Source organism: Armigeres subalbatus, chromosome 2 (genome assembly GCF_024139115.2).
Source record: "Armigeres subalbatus isolate Guangzhou_Male chromosome 2, GZ_Asu_2, whole genome shotgun sequence".
NCBI lineage: Eukaryota > Metazoa > Arthropoda > Insecta > Diptera > Culicidae > Armigeres > Armigeres subalbatus.
In genome coordinates, this window is record NC_085140.1 from 95,432,014 (window position 1) to 95,451,996 (window position 19,983).

The following is a 19,983-nucleotide window of genomic DNA, read 5'->3' on the forward strand; positions in this document are numbered from 1 at the left end:
GAGAATCATTAGGCGTGTCTGAAAGGCGGTCGAAACATGTTTTGCAGTTTGATAAACTACAAGGTGCGCATGGGAGTCCAACGGAAAATGGTTCACGATCCAGAAAATCTCAAAGCCCAGCGAGCATTGATTTTGGTGTTGGTTGATTGTTGGTGTTGACTTTCAAAGGTATTAATCGGTTTCACAAATACAACGAAAGTTCACCTTCGTCTTGTTTAAATCTAGACCAACATTTGAAAATGGCGTAACAGCCAAAATTTATTCCTTCTGATTCCTCGTCTACATATATAGCTATATTTGTAGACAAAGAATCAGAAGGAATAAATTTTGGCTGTTATGCCCTTTTCAAATGTTGGTCTAGAAATAACTTCTCAAATAAAACAAAAGTTTACCTTCGTCTCGTTTAAATAATCCAGAGTCAGTACCCTCATCGATAGTATGGAGAACGCATAACAAAATCGTTCAAAAAGGTCTCTTATAATTCAGTTTTCTTGTCTTCAGATACATTAAACTTAGCCAACAAGCATTCTATGTGGTTGAAACAGTGACCCAATTTCACCCCCATTTGACCCAACGACGGTATTTATTTTTCTGCAAAAAAATTACTATTGGTTTGCTCTTATAACGGCAAAATGAGTTATTTTTTGACCCCCAACGACGGTATTTCTTTTTCTACAAAAAAATTACTATTGGTTTGCTCTTATAACGGCAAAATGAGTTATTTTTTTTGCTATTCGCTCGAACAATTTCTGCTATTATTTTAGTTATTTTAGCAACTATATCAAACAAATCAACATCAGCTTTTGATCAGGGTAGAAATATTTCACAGTCAATGCAGTGAAAAACATGGATCTCAGTATAATCTGCAGTCGCCTTCATCGCCGCCGTGGTGAGTGCGACTGGGTGCAGCCGAAAAATCACTTCCAACACCGACAGTTCAATTTCGCATTCAGCCACTCACAAGTCGCTCTGAGAGGCTCCTCAGTTCGCGCCGTACCGTATGACTGTGAGTGGCCCATTTAAACGCGTGGTGAATTTTTTCAATTTGCTGGGTGAATGTGTACATTTTGCTGTGGTGAATTTCATCTTCGCGGCGCAGTGGGTGATGTGAGTTCTGTTGTTTACTTTTCTGCCTCTCCGGGAATGTGAGGATGATTTCAAAGCAGGAAGAAAATAAAAACATGATATAAAAAAACATCACCTTCATCCAGTGCTGCCGAAAATTTACAACCCTGCTCTTGATATTCTTTTATTGACGAATTTCGCGCCAACCCTTCTATGGGGCTGGCAGCACCATCTCCGAATCGAATGAAACTTGGTGGGCATGAAGATATGGTATTTCTAAGCCACTCTGCATACTTAGTTTTTCAAAATTGTCAAGAGTAACATTTGATGAGGGCCTAATTTTTTCATTGATTTTTTTTAAATCGATGTAACTCTAAAATGACAAGACCTATAAAAAAGTGTTGTATGGCGGACTGTCGTGAAATTCCCGGAAGTTTTTTGGAAAAATATCCAAAAAAAAAAATACAGATTTCTACACTGAAAAAAATTAGTTTTAAAAATTAAAATCGATATTACAAAAAAACCTCATCTCAGAAATCGATGAAATTTTTTCTGCAGATAGGTATTTTAATTATCTAACTTTTCAATTGGCACACAAAAGCTTCATTCTTTCATACCAATCGCTTATAATAAAATCCTGGCTAAAAATATTCCAACTCAGATGAAGACCCAAAAGTCTTTGAATTGTTCGACTAAGTTTACAAATTAATGAGTATTCAAGTAGAAATAAGAATTAAATGTAGTAACAAATAAAATTGAAGAAAAAATAAAAAAAAATGCGAAAAATTTATTATTTTTTAAATGTACGTTTACCGGAAATCCCCCTAATGAAATTACCTACAGAGCTTCATCGTTTGGAATCAAAATGTTTATCTGATTAAAAAAATCGACCTCCAATTTTTTTGCTAAACCAATTTTAATCTTTACATTCATTAATTTATTTTCTCGGTGAACGAAACGCTCTTTTCAGACTTCATAGTTCAGACAAATTTACAATAGTCCATCAAACATCACAATTTTGTAAATCTGGTCATTTGTGTGTAACATTGATATAAGCAATCTAGGAAAATATACGTCCTTTCCAAATGTTGGTCCACATTATTGTTAGATTATGCTAAATTGCTTCCTAAACAAAATTTTATACGTCCAAAATGTGTCGTTGGTTGATGATAGGCTGCTGCACCTATAATTGGCGCTGTAGGCATAAAACACGCTGATAAATTTTCACTCAATATGGACATGAAAAAAGTTTTTGTTAGAAAAACTTTTTTTCCTTAAATATGTCACAAGAACATTATTCCCAGAAAAGTTAGATAATTAAAATACCTATCTGCAGAAAAAAAATCATCGATTTCTGAGATGAGGTTTTTTTGTAATATCAATTTTAATTTTTAGAACAAATTTTTTTCAGTGTAGGAATCGGTATTTCATTATATGGATATTTTTCCAAAAAACTTCTGGGAATTTCACGACAGTCCGCCATACAACACTTTTTTGTAGGTCTTGTCATTTTAGAGTTACATCGATTTATAAAAAATCCATGAAAAAAAATTAGGCCCGGGTATAGACAAAATCGGGGAGTGACAAAATCGGGTCGACACTGTACTACTAAGCGTAAAAAATATTTTTTCTCGTCATCGTTGTTTTCTTTTTTTCAATTTCCATCTTCATTTTAAGCAGGATCGCGATTGCAGGATTGGATCGCGTATCCAATTTCACAAACGTAACGATTCATAAACCCCCTCCTCTTCCTGTGTTACAAAATGTAACGGTTACTCCCCCTCAAGCGGTACGCAATTTTTGCACAAAGCCAAACGTGCTAAAGTCGATTGTTACGCGGATGCACAATTTCTATAATTCGCGTGAAAAAAACTGTGTGAACTTCAAAGGGATGATCCATAATGTACGTCACGCAAAAATAAAGTCTACAACAACATTTGCAAAGCGCGTATCAGCCAAAATTAATTCCGATTCTTTGTTTATGAATATAGCCATGTATGTAAAGAATGAATAGGAAAGAATAAATTTTGGCTGTTATGTCCTTTTCAAATGTTGGTCTATAATTATGTTCAATATCACACCACTCCCACCTCTCCCTCCTAAGGGCATTACGTACTTTGTGGATGGCACCAAAAGGTTCATTTGACTGCACGCTACGTACCCTAGCAGCACTTTTCAATTGAATTTGGCTGCAGCAACTTCTATGTGAACCTGATCCTAGATAAGTCACAGACAATTGTTTGTAACACGTGTGTTGCTTGGGTAGCCGAATGCCGTTTGAACAAATAGTTGATTTTTTTCCAATGCAGTGAGTGAAAAATAAGGAGTGAAAAGTGAATAGTAAGAAGGAATAAGACATAAACAAAGAAAAAATATGAAAAGAAGAAAAAGGAAAGAAAAAGAGAAAAGAAAGTAGGAAAAAAAGAAGTAAACATGAAGAAGAAAGACTTAGGAAGGAAGCATAAAAAAGTAATAAGAAAATGAAAGGAGGAAGTAAGGAAGAAATGATGAAATAATGAATGAAGTAGGAATAAGAAGAGAGAAGAAGACAGAAAATAAAAGGAATAAGAATGCTTTAATAATGATGAAAAAAGAAGTAGAAAAAAAGAAACAAGAAACAAGTATGAAGAAGAAAGAATGATGAACAACAATAGAATAGAGAAAAAGAGAAAAATGGATGAAAGTAATATCAGAAAAGAAGGAAGAAGGAAAGAGGACCAAAAGGAAAAAGGAAGAAGTTTGAAGGATGAAGGAAGAAGAAAGAAAGAAGGAGGTAGAAGGAAGATCAAAATTGAAAGAAGAAAAGGGAAAAAAGGGAAAAAGAAGAAGAAAATAATAATGAGAAAGAAGGAAGAGGAATTCGGAAGAAGGTGGAAGAAATAAGTCAGAAGAAAGAAACGAAAGGGAACAACGAAAAGAGATAACCATCTTTATTTTTCTTTGTTTTTTCATCTTTTATATCTTTTCTCGGCTCTTCTTCCTTTTGATTCTTTTCTTCTTCTTCCTTCAATCGTATTCCTTCTTTCTTGTTCAACAAAGTTGTACCAACCAAGTATGGTGTCACAGACAATTAGTGTGACACAGACATATGGTGTAAGAGTGCGTCGTTTCCATTGCGTTTTGGCTGTACCAAACGGCATGTCTAACTTATTCTCCGGAATGAATCAGAAATTTCTGGGGCTTGAATAATTTTAGTACCGTCGTCGGGGGTGACAATGGGTCAAATGGGGGTGAGAATGGGTCACTGTTTCAACTACTTAGAATGTTTGTAGATCAGATTGAATGTATGTGAGGGCAAGAAGGCTAAAATATAAGAGCCCTTTTTGAACGATTTCGCTATCCGACCTCCAGGGTGCCGGTGAGAGCGATGACCCATTCTCACCCCCCAGACCCATTGTCACCCCCGATGGCGGTACTGTTTTGTTGGAATGTCATCCAAAATCATCAATTTGATATTATTTCAAAATAAATGATCGAGGTGAGATTAAAAAACCCAGATTAATCCACCTAGCGTTGGTGGTGCCTTTCTCGCATTTAATTAGGACACCAACCTTATATGGGGTTTATATGGTCCTATGTACCATTTTCTTCATAACTTTTAAACGCAATGACCGATCGTTATCAAATTCAATAGTGATCAACAAGGCTTTGTCCCCTGTCGAATAAAACTTGTTGCGAGAAAATCGGTGAAGGATTACTATACGAAAAGTTGTCTAATGTTTTTTATAGCTTTTGTGCACACACATACACACATACACACACACATACACACACACATACACACGGACAGACAGACATTGCTCAGTTTGTCGAGCTGAGTCGATTGGTATATAACACTATGGGTCTCAGAGGCTTCTATCAAGAGTTCGTTTTCGGAGTGAAATGATAGCCTTTCGGTACAACTTTGTTGTACGAGAAAGGCAAAAAAACACACTTGCAATGATAAGAAAATTATTTTGAGCTACACTTGCAATGTAAGTAGAGATAACTCCAATCGCTTTGTCACAATTTGTCTCACTCGCCGACAACCTATTACAGATGGTGATTTTCAAAATGCATTTAATGGTGAACATGTAGCGCTGTATTTCTTTACAACTTTGTTGTAATGTTTTAAATTTCTATTTCTTTTTTATCGTATTAAGCAAAGAAAAATAATAAATTATAACAGTGCTCATCGTTTTTTCTAGGCAGGTTGTGTTTTCCAGATTCAATCCAGTCGTGTCAAGAGCTACATAAGCTTCTTGTCATTGTGAAAATAGTACTGCATACGAAACCTTCGTTTCCGAATAATAATAGGTTTCCCGACAATTTTCAAAGTCCTCGTCTTGCAAAGACCCCTATATGTCATGTATAAAACGAATTCAATTATTTTGAGCAGATTGAAATTTCATGATCCATTTCACCTGACTGTACCGGGAATTGTTTGCCGTTGTTGGTTTGCTTTTGCTAGCGGTAGAAGTTGTTTGTGAGTTCCAGGTTTCGGTGCTGAGAGAATAAATCATTCGATTGCTGCATTCAGTACTAATGCATCGTATTGTCTGTTGCTTCGAACTGTATGCCTGAACTGGAAACTAAAATTGTTTTATATTTCCATTATCTATTTCCAGGTAAGACAGCAATGTTCGGACGGAATTCCTCAACAAGGTGGTGACAATTTCCTTCAGGTTACATGTATCGTACAAAATGGACGCGAAGGTATGGCAGATTTAATCGGATTCCAGGAAGCAATAACTACTAACAGTTTTTCGTTGTCATAATCAAATTGAGCAACAATTTCCAGTCGTTTATGGCAGCATTGTTGGGAAAGGAGTTCTAGCTCTGTGGCAGCGGTTCTCAATACTCTTGATAATCTTGGTACGATTCTTATAGCATCCCCCGAAAACGTTCTATATTTAACGTAAATAGAATTTGCCATCTCCGAATTGAAAATCCTATGCCTTTGCTCGCAAGGCTAGCTCGCGTATTTTAAGAATGACTTAGCAAATGTTCGACAAACAAATTCAAACATTTGAATATACATTACACAAATGCTTCCGATAGATTAATAGTCATTGGAAAATTGTATTGAATCGTTATTTGATTTTTATAAACACGATAGTTTTGTAAGAAAATTGATCTTGTTTTCTTTGCTTGATTCATATACACCGTTGAAACAGTGTAACTTTGGAAACCTCTTTGGGAAATGCTGCCCCTCTGGTACGGAGAAATCTCGCCATCAATTTTTACGATATGCCAACTGACTGGCGTTTGCTGATGATGGTGGAAATAGTTGCGCATATGATAAGAATGTGTAAGCTTTCGCCGCGGTAGCAACATGCTTCGGATGCCGCCGTTAGCTTGCGGGGATGATGGTTAAAGGAAAACATGAAGCAGTTGAAGATTATCAGATGTTCTTTCGTTCTGTTCGTTCAGATCGGCGCTTTTTTTTCCCTTCTCTAGACCGTCATAACGCATCACTGCCGTCGGAATGGCAGATGGCGTTTCTCAATGAACTGAGACGGCATTCAATGCATGGCGATACACAACCTATACGATTATTTGGTTAAATCTGTTCTAGATTGCGGCTCGATTGGTTTGAGAATTGGCTCGAAACATTGGAACGTGAGTTGGGTTCGAAATTTGGTTTATTCTCCTTCATATGTGACCATGTGCGGATTCAAGGAATTTGAATAAAATGAGACAGTTTCTGGAGTTGTTGCATTAAAGTGGATTACGCTTTGAACAAATTCAGTGGGTGATCACAATTGCCATTTGGATTTGATTTGAGCTGCTGCCATTCTTTAACGCACATAAAAATCCTACCAGGCCGTGATAGAAATAAACTAAGAACGAATAAAAATGAACTCACATAATCGTATGTTAGTTACGCGCTCAATTGGTACAAAAGCGTATTCTTTCCTGACCATTGATTGTTAGCAGTGCTTCCTCCTTTGTCGTGGGGCAACAGATAGGAATCCTTAGCTGTCACCCATTCCCTTTCGTCAAATCAGGAATGTTCAATAATTTACTTATGTTGAAGTTGATTGATTGTAAACGTGACATATCATGCGTTAACACATAGCGTGCGTGTTGGTCTGTCTCTACATGTGACAGCGATGGTAGTCCTTGTGGAGTTTTCCATCGTTAGCGGAAGTATACATATGGAAACATACCAGCAGAATTGGTAGGGATGACAGAGATAATCGTAATTCATTGTCACGAGTCACCAGAAACTGTGTTCAGGCAAGCATCCTATGCTGATTGGCTTTGGTTCGATACGAAACGTCGTTCCGGTCTGCAGGACTATTTTTGTGGCGTGAAAAAAATATGATCACAGCTACTTCAATGAGGGTGGATTTGTCTGCGATGCGATTGTGTTTAAGTATTCTTATATCTCATTCAAAATTATATACATTGAATTATGTATTGAAAATTAATTGAAAATAGAGATAGCCACGAATGAATTAGTAAAATTGGCAGCCGTCCTTCTGCGTCAACAATTAATCGCTTCAAATCGGAGCTTGGGATAAAACAGAAAGAAACCTTTTGGGTGTAACGATTGCAGGTCTGGTAGCCGGTTACTTATTTTACACAGTTAAAAATTCTGAAAATTACATGCCATGGAAATATTTGAACTCATATTTTTGTGTTCAATAACCTTTATATTTACATCCAACATTTTCTTGTACGCAACATTGTATACAAGCCCCATAGTAATGACAACCTAATTTTAAAAAGTGATGGAAAAATGAGTCGAATCGAACGGAGCCTTTTTGTTACATCATATATGCTGTAACATTTTTATACTGTGTAGGTTAGTCACTAAGTATAACATCAGTTTTTCCTGTAAATTGTTTTCAACAATATTGAACAAATTCCACAGTTTTATTGTCCACATCTTCACAGATCGCAAATTTTGCTAAAAATTGTGGAGCTTCTTGTTCCCCCATCCAACGAATTTTCTTACAATTTATTATGTACACCTGTGTTCAGAATAATAGCAGCGGAGGCCGTTTTTCATACAAAATGCTCTACTTTGACAAGCTGCAACTTTATTCCCCGATGACCGATTGGGCTGAAATTTTGGCAGCGAATAATTAAATTTGCACAACATGTAAATTAGAAATGATGTAATAATAAATTGATTGAATTAGGAATTTGTTTAAAAATGAAGTAAATTTTAAAATTGCTGTATTTAATTTCATTTTCATTTATTTAGTTTACATCTAAACAGATAACACTGAATCAACAATTTGACGCCACAATACACGGTTCGAGGCCGCATCGCTCCATCCTCGGATATGCCCCACGCTCGCCAAGTCGTTTTGCACCTGGTCTGCCCATATCGCTCGCTGCGCTCCACGCCGTCTCGTACCTGCCGGTTCGGAAGCGAACACCATCTTTGCAGGGTTGCTGTCCGGCATTCTTGCAACATGTCCTGCCCATTGTACCCTTCCGGCTTTAGCTACCTTCTGGATACTGGGTTCGCCGTAGAGTTGGGCGAGCTCATGCACAGATACAAATATGTTGTGATTTGAAATGTATTTTCATGCGCAGATTCGGAGTATGCAGATAAACGTAACATTCAACCGATTTTACTCTTCTCTTAAATCGAAATATATTTAAATATAATGCTTGTTTGTAAAATTCAATTAAATTTAATTGAATATCGAGTGTTTATTCATTTGTTGGGATTGGCTGCAATTTTACACGTCGTTGAACTTTCAAAATTATTTGCTGTGTGGTTCATTCTTCGCCGCCACACACCGTCTTCTTGCACACCGCCAAAGATGGTCCTAAGCACCTGTCTCTCGAATACTCCGAGTGCTTGCAAGTCCTCCTCGAGCATTGTCCATGTTTCATGACCGTAGAGGACAACCGGTCTTATTAGCGTCTTGTACATGACACATTTGGTGCGGTGGCGAATCTTTTTCGACCGCAGTTTTTTCTGGAGCCCATAGTAGGCCCGACTTCCACAGATGATGCGCCTTCGTATTTCACGACTAACGTTGTTGTCAGCCGTTAGCAAGGATCCGAGGTAGACGAATATCTCGACCACCTCTAAGGTATCCCCGTCTATCGTAACACTGCTTCCCAGGCGGGCCCTGTCGCGCTCGGTTCCGCCCACAAGCATGTACTTTGTCTTTGACGCATTCACCACCAGTCCAACTTTTGTTGCTTCACGTTTCAGGCGAGTGTACAGTTCTGCCACCTTTGCAAATGTTCGGCCGACAATGTCCATGTCATCCGCGAAGCAAATAAATTGACTGGATCTGTTGAAAATCGTACCCCGGCTGTTACACCCGGCTCTCCGCATGACACCTTCTAGCGTAATGTTGAACAACAGGCACGAAAGTCCATCACCTTGTCTTAGTCCCCGGCGCGATTCGAACGAACTGGAGTGTTCGCCCGAAATCTTCACACAGTTTTGCACACCATCCACCGTTGCTTTGATCAGTCTGGCAAGCTTCCCAGGGAAGCTGTTCTCGTCCATATTGCTGTAATAATGCATTAATTGGAACTTTAATCCGATTGAAAATTGAGTACACATAATTAGAGCATCGAAAAACACGTAATTTTAAATTTGATTCCACCTGTGTTTACAGAACAGTGCAATTTTCAACTGCTAGTTTAAAAATAAATGGATATACGTTGAATTTTCAATCAATATTGATTTAATTTTCAATCGTCGTGCAAAAGTACAGTAACAAAGAAAAAAGAAATTGCGGATGCCACAAGTTTTTTTCACTCAGTGAGGGGTAGTACATTTTACTTGATCAGACAGGATTAACTGTATGGTTTGCACAGCTTATTTCAAAGATCTGGAAAATATATAGGCAAGTTTAATTTCCAAGTGTTTTGAATGCGCAATTATTGAGTGTGGATTTTACTCGAACACGGTGCAAATTTTTCGAGTCATATAAAAGACATCTGCGTTAGTGACACTTCATTTTGAAGTCTAGCCGTATTTTTCACTGTTCGACTTTGTCTTGCGATTCGTTGGATTACGTTGAATCAAAATGTTAAGTCGATGGTAGTAGAAAAGAAGTGAAACCAATGGGATACGCCAGTCGTCTACACACCATTGACGAAGGACTGTCAATGCTGGACGGTTTGAAGTTATTAACGCCAAGCAAAGTACTATGGCTGTTGTACATACCTCTGATGTTTTATAAGACAAAATGTTTTATCTTTTAGAGCGAAACGATGTAGCAAACGAGGAAGTTGACATGCGTGGATATAGTCCTTCTAACACAGATGTCGAGGAAGAAGATAATAACGATGAAGTGTGATTCAGACAAGATTCGATATAGATATTATTTGAACTGTTTTTGTTATTACTTAACTGACTATGTAATACATTCCACATTACTAAAACTTAATAAATCGCAACTACAAGATACAATTTTTACATATAAATATGTCTGAAACTCGATTATGCATATGTACAACATGTGATAGATTTAGTTCGGAAAAGGTATTGGAGGGTAACCGCCCCTTCGGTGGGCTTTGATCCCACGACCAGTGTTGGTAGAATCATGCTCAAATCTCACTCACCGAAGCCTCATGCACGAGTTGACTCGCTTGCGATTCTGCATGGAGAGCATCGCGCAAGAGTTTTTCACGCAGAATCGCATCGTTTCGCTAATTCGCCGAAAAATGATTTCGCTCCAAAAAGTGTCAAAACCCAATCTAAGCGTATTTTATATGTACGTATGGATTTATTATCTATTGTTTTAAGCAAAGAAAGTTATTCCGATGAATTTTACGAAGAAGAACATGACAAAATCACGCAATGATGCAAATCGCGAGTCGAATCATGGACGATTCTCTGGACCATGAGTCGGGTGAGGCTTGCATCGCGCTTGATTTGAATCGTGGATGAGATTTGAATATTTGAGTTTTTACCAACACTGCCCACGACCCCAGTACGCTAGACAGGTGCTTTCCCTACTAAGCTACGAAGGACCTCCGTCGCGTCGTCCTCCGCAGCTTAGCGGGTACTGATGAAACCAACTGGGGTCGTGGGATCAAAGCCCACCGAAGGGGCGGTTACCATCCAATACCTTTTCCGAACTAAATCTATCACATGTTGTACATATGCATAATCGTGTTTCAGACATAGTTATTAATTTCCACTCCGGGTGGCTTAATACCCGGCATATAGGCAATTAACTTTGAATGTACATAAATATATTCGTTTTAATTTCAACGTAAACGATGTTTTGAATATCTACAACGTGTGTAGCAATGGAATGAAAACTGTTTGAAATTCACCGTAGTTTATCGCAACAAGTTTACAAAGAATACCATTGATGCTGTATTGAATTTGAGCTCTAAGCTTCAATCTATTTGCTACATAGATATGCAGGAAGGATGAATGAACTGGTAAAACGAAAAAGTCATCTTTAAAAGCAACCGGTTTCCCTAAAATCATAATTTCACCGTTCTCATTACGTATTGCAGACTTCATTTTAACTATTTCCTTTTGCTTCGTCATGAAACATGCATTCCGGAAAACGTTACTTAGCATAAGACCATTTTTAATACGAACTTCACAAATTTTACCTCGTTGCTTAAGTGTTGGTCCATCCAACATAGGATCGTGCTCCACGTCATTCTGAACAAAATGTGCTAAATAACCCATTTGACAATTTTTAAATTTCTCGAGCACAAAGTTTTCCTTCATATCCGAGACATCCATCTCTCCATCCGATAAGACACCTTTTCATAATTCCAAGCTCAAGCAGATGCAGGGAGTCAGCTATTACAAAATCCTTGATCATGTCCAAATAGGGTATTTTCACAATTGGTCTTGATGTTTGTGATGTTTGCCATATTGTTTCATTCTGAACTTTTCGTCTGTCCTAGCAGCACATCGTATGTTAGGAAATGTGACTGTCCTAGATGTGTGAGAGTATTCACCTTCAGTGGTGCATTTCAGACATCCATTAATGCCGTTGAAGTTTATCACACCTAGAATTTAAAAAAAAATTGAAATTGGGATCAAAATGCCATCCCATTTATTCATTTTTCGGTCAATGCTGTCTAAATAAAAAAGTTGAATACATCCCATATTTTTGCCTTTCTCGTACAACGAAGTTGTACCGAAAGGCTATCATTTCACTCAGAAAACGAACTTTTTATATAAGCATCGGAGACCCATAGTGTTATGTACCAATCGACTAAGCTCGACGAACTGTGTACATGGCTGTCTGTCCGTGTGTATGTGTGTGTATGTGAGTGTGTTTGTGTGTGCACAAAAGCTAAGAAAAACATTAGACAACTTTTCATATAGTTATCTTAAACCGATTTTCTCGCAACAAGTTTTATTCGATAGTGGACAAAGCCTTGTTGATCACTATTGAATTTCGAAACGATCGAAAGTTATGAAGAAAATGGTACATCGAACCATATAAGCCCCACATAAGGTTGGTGTCTTGGCTAAATGCGAGAAAGGCAGCATCACTACTCGGTGAATTAAAATGGTTTCTTTAATAAAAATGGGTGTTTGGATTTTACAGTTTTACATTAAATGACATATTGAACAAATTGATAAATGCTCTCGCTGGCGAATCGCAAATGAAACATCTGATTCTCAAACTTATTTTATGACCGTTGATTATCACTCCATTAGCCATTAACTCAATAAGCTTTCCGAGAAAAATTCCGACAATCATGGGTTTCCTTTGAGACATGTTGTACACATTACAGAGTATGGGCCAGAATTGATCTTTGGAACTCTTATGAATTGGTAATCCGTCTATGTTAACATTAAGCACAATTAACATATTTTTGTCGATATCCTTTAAATATTTCATAATACATATTTCCAAGCCCTGATGCCAATATTTTCCCCCAGGTATGTCTTTAATAACAGCACCCGTATTTTGTGGGGTACCTAGCAATGTCCTCGGATCAGAAGGCAAATTACCATCATGGTATTGACTTTTCAAAACGTTTAATAAGCCTTTTATAGCTTGGTGCGAAATGTTGTACTCAACAGCCCACTTCCGTAAGGCTTCTCTAGAACCTTCGGAACATCAATAGGTTCATGATCCAATTCTTCTAATTCATTTAACTGCAAATCACTTATGCCACCGCATTTGTAATCATTGTCGTGCACTGCATCGGAGGTCTGCTTCTGTTCCGTAGGAACCATTTCGATTTCTGTGTGACCTAACAATGTTATACGATAATGCCAATCAAAGTTTTGAAAACAAAAAAAAACAATTACCTTTCAACAGCGGAACTTCCTTTATTAAACATGGCTTTTTGAAAGACGGGACATCGTGAATATCTGGAAACGTGCTTTTTTAAAAGGTAGTATGTCCCATTTTTGTTCAAGTTTTTAAAACATTTTTTGTTCATCGTGGAATTTTGATGTCTTACAATTTCAATAAAAGTTACGCGTTTGACTCCAATCTGTACAACACATTGTTTATGGTTCACAAATATCTTAATCAGCTCTTATTCAGAGTTCCCTACAATAGCTGTTTAGGAATGTATATCTTAGATGGAAATACCCTTCTTCAGCTTGCTCTTAAGCATCCAATCATTGACTGAATATGAAAATGTATAAAGCTTATATAATCTACTTTTCAAATTGTAAACCACCTGTTACGTTAATCAGGTTTCAACACCATTAACCAAACTTTATTCAGCTATAACTCTTACTGTTCAGCCATCATTGTTACCTGGGGGGGCCCTCCTTAGCCGTGCGGTAAGACGCACGGCTACAAAGCAAGACCATGCTGAGGGTGGCTGGGTTCGATTCCCGGTGCCGGTCTAGGCAATTTTCGGATTGGAAATTATCTCGACTTCCCTGGGCATATAAAAGCATCATCGTGTTAGCCTCATGATATACGAATGCAAAAATGGTAACATGGCTCATAAAAAAATATAATAAAAATAAGAAACAAGAAGGATAGCAGAAGGGAAGAGCAAGAAGGAAGATAGGAGAAAGCAGAAAGAAGAAGATAGAAGGAAGAAAGAATAAAAAGTAGAAGGATGCAGGAATAATCCGCCTGGCTGTAATGGTGCCTTTCTCGAACATTATAAAAAAAATGTATTTTGGCCATAAGTTTCGATCCCATAGTCCGATCTTGTCCATTTTCAATAGGAAACAATGGTACAGGATTTCCCGACAAATGCGAGTAAATCGGTTAAGGATAACTGCGTGACATATTTTTGCACACAGGCACACAGATATCACCTAAATTCGTCGAACTGAGTCGATCGTTATATATTATCAATTCGGTGCAAATCCGAATTATAGCCGCTAACAAAGTTGGATTTTTCTCACAATTCGTACGTTAAACCAAACTTCGGAAGTGGTGCGCTGTTTTTATTTGGTGATGTGCTATACAGCGCACTACTTCCGAAATTAGGTTTAACGTATGGATTGTGAGAAAAATCCAATTTCAATAGCGGCTAAAATTCGATTTTCTACTGAATTTATAATAATACTATGTGCCTTGAGGTCACCTTCTAACGTCCAACACCGTTTTTATTTTTTTTTTTGAGTTTTTAGTAGTTTAGGTTTCGTAAAGTTTTTTATGTCGATCAATAATACAATCTTCAATGTGTAAATGTAGTTAAAATGTCATTTTTTAATTGCTATTGCCCTCCGCTTGCTTTGCTTGCAACTACACCCACCATTCGAGCATTTTCATCAATGTGGTATATGAGAAGGGTTGAATTCACTGAATCAGCACCTTCTTATATGCAACATTGGTCAAAATGCTCGGAGCGGTGGGTGCAGTTGACCTCCAGAAAAGTCAAATCAGAGACTGACCCGCAGGCAGGCTGGCGGCCATTACCGCTTGCGGAAAACTGGATAGCCTTTTCGTACACTTAATGTACGTGAAAGACATAATAGGTAATGGAGAAGCAAAAAAAAATAAAATAAAAGGAAAAAGAACTTTTCAATTCAAAATGCGCACATATTTTTTCTCACTTCTGATTACTCTGTTGTTTGTTTGTTTGTTTGTTTTTATTAACGACATTTCACACTGCTGGAGTGCGTTCATGCCGAATCAAAAAATATCCCCCCTTCCCGGTATAATTTTCGTACAATGCATTTCATTTTTTCTTCGACCTAGTGTTGCACACTTTCCATCCTGGATCGGAAAGATTCTCTTCGCTGTACTGCAGTTCGTCCAGGCAGCTGTCATCGCCACACGATCTTTTCCGATCTTGTTCGCATTTAGCCTCATTCGAATTCGATACCGCGAATGCCGTTCGCTAATTGGGGCGTTTTGACAAGCGCCAATGTTGTTTACTTTTTGCATTGAACAAAGGAAAATTTTGCGCGCCAGAAAATATCGATCCCACCAAACACTGAAACAAAACGTCATTGCGTTTTCAACATCACATTTTGACGTTTAGCTGCTTTTTAATTGGGTTTCGCCCCAATTAGCGAACCCCCAACTAGAAAAAAAAAAAAAAAACAATTAGCGAACGTTCACTGTATTGAAAAAAAAAGGATCCGGTTCTATCATTTTGACCAAGTACGTCTGTTTGTCTGTGATAAAACGAAGGGTTTATATCTGTCAGGTAACATTTTGAATATTACTAGTCGACCCGGCAGACGTTGTCCTGCATAGTAGGCGAGAATGTGCGATCCGAACTGCCCATGCAAAGTTCGCATAGAAATCACAATTTTAGTTTTTCACGATTTGCTCAACTTTACTCGTAATTTTCGCATAAGCAAATATCATATAAACCCGTCGGAAACTATAACGAATGTTTCTGCTGAAGAAATGAAAAAAATCCATCCAGCCGTTTTCGAGTTATGCGGATACGAACACAGACCATTTCATTTTTATATATAAGATTAATAATATTGCGAGAAAAGAGAAAAATTCTATTTTTGCGGAGCAAAGAAGAAGAAGGAGACTGAGTGTCGGAAACTTCAAAACGGCATGCACTGTACGAAAAGTGTTGATATTTCTTGATATCAAGAATATTCGAGAAATATAAAATGTTTCAAAATCACATAAATATATGACAAAATGCCTTCCAAGTATCATAAAACTTGTTTTAAAATTATAGCGGCATGTAACACTCGTTTAAAGTTGCATATTCCAGTTGATTTTAATAATCAACATTCACACCGAAAAAATACCAAACCAACATTTTTTACCGTGCAACAAGTGATTTGACGTTTGCGGAACAGCTTTCCGACAGTCGACCGTCGGACCCCGGTTCGAATTTTTTAATCTTCTCGCAATATCAGAGTGTATGTAATTCATACACTCTGAATAATATGTATTTTGTTTTAAAATATTTTGATTGATTTGCTTTATTTGCTTCATTTACAATATTGTTCGCTTTACCCCACCGCCTGATCATTTTACCACATTTTACCCCGCCCAAAACAAAATTGAACTATTTTGGACTAATTTTAAATGATCAACAGGCTTTGTGGTTAACAACAATAAGATAAGCTTCGACATACCTACATTGAACAATAAAATTTCTTGATAGCCACTTGATAATCAGCAGCAGTTCTTAGGGTGTCCAATTTACCCTCACCACCCCTACGGCAAATTTTTCAAAAAGCCGAAAATATCAGGTCCCACACCATCTGTTTAGCGATGTCAAGGCGGCATACGCGTAGAGCTATAAAAGATCATAGACGAAAACAGCTTTCCCGGGAAGCTTACAAGACTGATAAAAGCAATGATGAATGGTATACAAAATTGTATCAAGATTTCCGGCAAACATCTCAGTACGTTTGAACCCCGCCGGGGACTACGACAAGGAGATGGAATTTTGTGCCTGTTGATCAATATTACAGATCAGCAGATCCGGTCAATTCGTTTTTTTTCGCGGATGATATGGGCGGAAATATGGCAGAAATGTACACCAGCCTGAAACGTGAGGTATCAAATGTTGGACTGGTGGTGAATGCGTCGAAGACAAGGTACATGCCAGTGGACGGAACCAAGCGCGACATGGCTCTGTTTCGGATACAAATCTTTTTATAATTTTTACAAAAACTAGAGCTCTTTCTGAGTTGATTGATTTATTTATGTGGCAGATCAATGGATAAGGTATTTCCGTTTTACATAGAATCCGTGAAACCGGTTCTTAGCACTTTTTCAAATATTTCAATATGGGTATCATACTTCATGGGTTTCAAAGGCCATAACAAGGTAAATATTTATGGTGCAGGGGAGAACAGTTTAAAATCCAACCATGAGGGAAAATAGCCCAACAGAATCGTTTAAAAATCCTCAAAATTAGCGTTACGTGATTTGTGAAAGAACCCTGTAAAACAATACGTGTGAGAGAGTTGGCTTTTAAAACAGATTGCCTGATGTTGGGAATGAGCTGCAGAGGACGAGGAAGGTCCTTCGTAGCTTATTAGGGAAAGCACCTGTCCAGCGTACTGGGGTCGTGGGATCAAACCTCACCGAAAGAAGTGGTTACCCTCCAATACATTTTGCAAATTGTACAAATCGAGTTTCAGATATTGAAAAAAAAAATCGGTCTATATTTCACAGAGTTATGGTCATTTGAATTTTGATAAAATTTTGCCTGTCCTGATCATTCTGTCCATTGTAAAACCTTGCACTGGTTGAGCAGATTCAATGTAACACGTTTTAAACGTAGAATGTGTTTGATTACAAACACGAACAGTAGTGAACAAGTGAAGACATTCCACTAAAAAGCTCAAAATAATTTTCTAAGGAGGCAGAATGTAGTAGTCAAGTGTATCTTAAATGTAACTTTAAAAGTGCTAATGGTGTCTATTTCACTCTCGTTTTGCCCACAGCGTAACTCGCAGCAGCGGAACCTCAAGACGACCATATTGACCAACTTTATCAAAAAGATGGCATTCACCGGTTCGCTGAGGAAAACCCTTTTCGGGCTTCTACTGGTGATGGTGTTCTTAGTGATGCTGCTATACTGGAACGAAAACCAAAGCTCCATAAAACCAGCCGCTTCGGATATGCTGTTCGCTGGTATTTTCCACCGAAAAGGAGTGGCCGGTAGCGAAATGGGTGGAGGACTTGGTGCGCTGCCACCGCCAAAAGCAAAGTAAGTCGATTCAGATTATGAGACTGTTAACAAAGGTGCGTGGTTACCATCAATAAGTATTTGTTTTAGTTCACCGGAAAAGGCTTGGACGTACAAGTGCGTCAACAATCGATGCGTTCGACAGCACTACATTGAGCCTAGCGATCCGGAAAGTGCGTTTGGTGGCAGCACAACGGGGAGACGGGTTTCGTTCCTCACTTGCACGATGACTTGCGGTCCGATCAATATTTGGCCTCAACCAACGGGGAAGGCTTCGATTGGCAGTAAAGCTACCCGATTCAGTTTGGCGAATATGCATTTCAACGTAAAAACCGCCCACAAACCGGTGGAGGATCTACTGTGGGACGCTTTCCGGGTATTCAAGGAAGAGATCCGCGCTGTTTTGGTAGCGCATAGTGCAGGAGATGATGAGGGTGATAGTTCATCCGCGACAGAAAGTGGTGCTTCTGAGCAGCAGGAGAATGGTGCTAAAATAGGAAGTCCGGTGTCTAAGATTCGATTCTACAAGACTGTTGATGATAGTCAGCTGGATGTGGATCGGTTTGATATGCGAATACACGTTGTGAAGTCGCCGGATGTTCATCTTACTATGCACACAGACGAGAGCTACAATATGACGGTTGGGCGTAAGTCTATTTTGTCATTTATGTCATTTAGTATAAAGTCGTATAGTTTAGACTTTAAAAGATACCATTTATATAATATAAAATAGTAATAATTCATTGACTCTGCATCACCAAAGATATTCATCTTATACTTTCTTTTTCGCAGACACTGCACGCTCCCTAGTGGTAAAAGTGTTTGCCAATAGCTTTTTTGGGGCGAAGCACGCCCTCACCACGCTGCAACAGTTGATTTGGTTCGACGACGAGGAACGCATCCTGAAAGTATTGAACAAAGCCTTAATTGAAGATGTGCCAAGATTTAAGTAAGTATGTGCGTTATACAAGACAAAACATAGTGACACACTGTTGCTTTTCCCATTTGCAGTTTCCGTGGCCTTATGTTAGATACATCGAGACACTATTTCTCCGTAGACTCGATAAAACGAATGATGGTAGGAATGTCTCACTCCAAACTGAACCGCTTCCATTGGCACATTACGGATTCGCAGAGCTTCCCGTTGGTGTCAAAGCATTATCCGCAGTTGGCACAGTATGGAGCATATTCGGATCGGGAAATTTACACGGCGGAAGATGTTCGAGAAATTGTAGAATTTGCAAAGGTGCGAGGTATCCAGGTTATTCCGGAAATTGATGCACCTGCACACGCCGGTAACGGCTGGGATTGGGGTCCGAAGCACAACCTCGGTGATTTGAGCCTGTGCATTAATCAACAACCGTGGAGTTACTACTGCGGAGAACCTCCCTGCGGCCAGCTCAATCCCAAAAACAACAACACTTACCTGATCCTGCAGAAACTGTACGAGGAACTGCTGGAACTGACGGGTCCACTGGACTACTTCCATCTCGGGGGCGACGAAGTCAATCTGGAATGCTGGCAGCAGCATTTCAACGAGTCGGACATGCGTACGCTGTGGTGTGACTTCATGCAACAGGCGTACCACCGGCTGCAGATTGCCAACAAAGGGGTGGCCCCCAAAATGGTGGCCGTGTGGTCCAGTGGTTTGACAAACTATCCGTGCCTTTCCAAGAGTTCCTTTGCGGTGCAAGTGTGGGGCGGAAGCAAGTGGCAGGAGAACTATCAGCTGATAAGTGCCGGATTCAATTTGGTTATTTCGCACGTGGACGCATGGTACCTGGATTGCGGTTTCGGTAGTTGGCGGTCGACGGGTAAGTGTTTCTTGATTGATAGGTTTATGGAATGTTATATAGTTATAAGGTTTCAGTTAGCCTTGCGAGTAAAGGCGTAGGGTGTCTAATTCTG

At 38.7% G+C, this 19,983-nt stretch overlaps 1 protein-coding gene across 4 annotated transcripts in view; it reads left to right on the forward strand.

Annotated features, from left to right (window-relative positions):
- LOC134210117 (probable beta-hexosaminidase fdl) overlaps nucleotides 1-19,983 on the forward strand; it is a 158,001-nt gene that overhangs the window by 126,117 nt on the left and 11,901 nt on the right. For 3 of the 4 annotated variants that reach the window (XM_062686139.1, XM_062686142.1, XM_062686140.1), the window contains 4 exons: nucleotides 17,831-18,096; nucleotides 18,166-18,722; nucleotides 18,868-19,024; nucleotides 19,087-19,889. In XM_062686139.1, the coding sequence (XP_062542123.1) occupies nucleotides 17,831-18,096; nucleotides 18,166-18,722; nucleotides 18,868-19,024; nucleotides 19,087-19,889 (1,783 nt within the window). Of the gene's footprint in view, nucleotides 1-5,672; nucleotides 5,761-17,830; nucleotides 18,097-18,165; nucleotides 18,723-18,867; nucleotides 19,025-19,086; nucleotides 19,890-19,983 lie in introns of all 4 variants that reach the window. The other variant, XM_062686141.1, reaches the window with a different exon arrangement.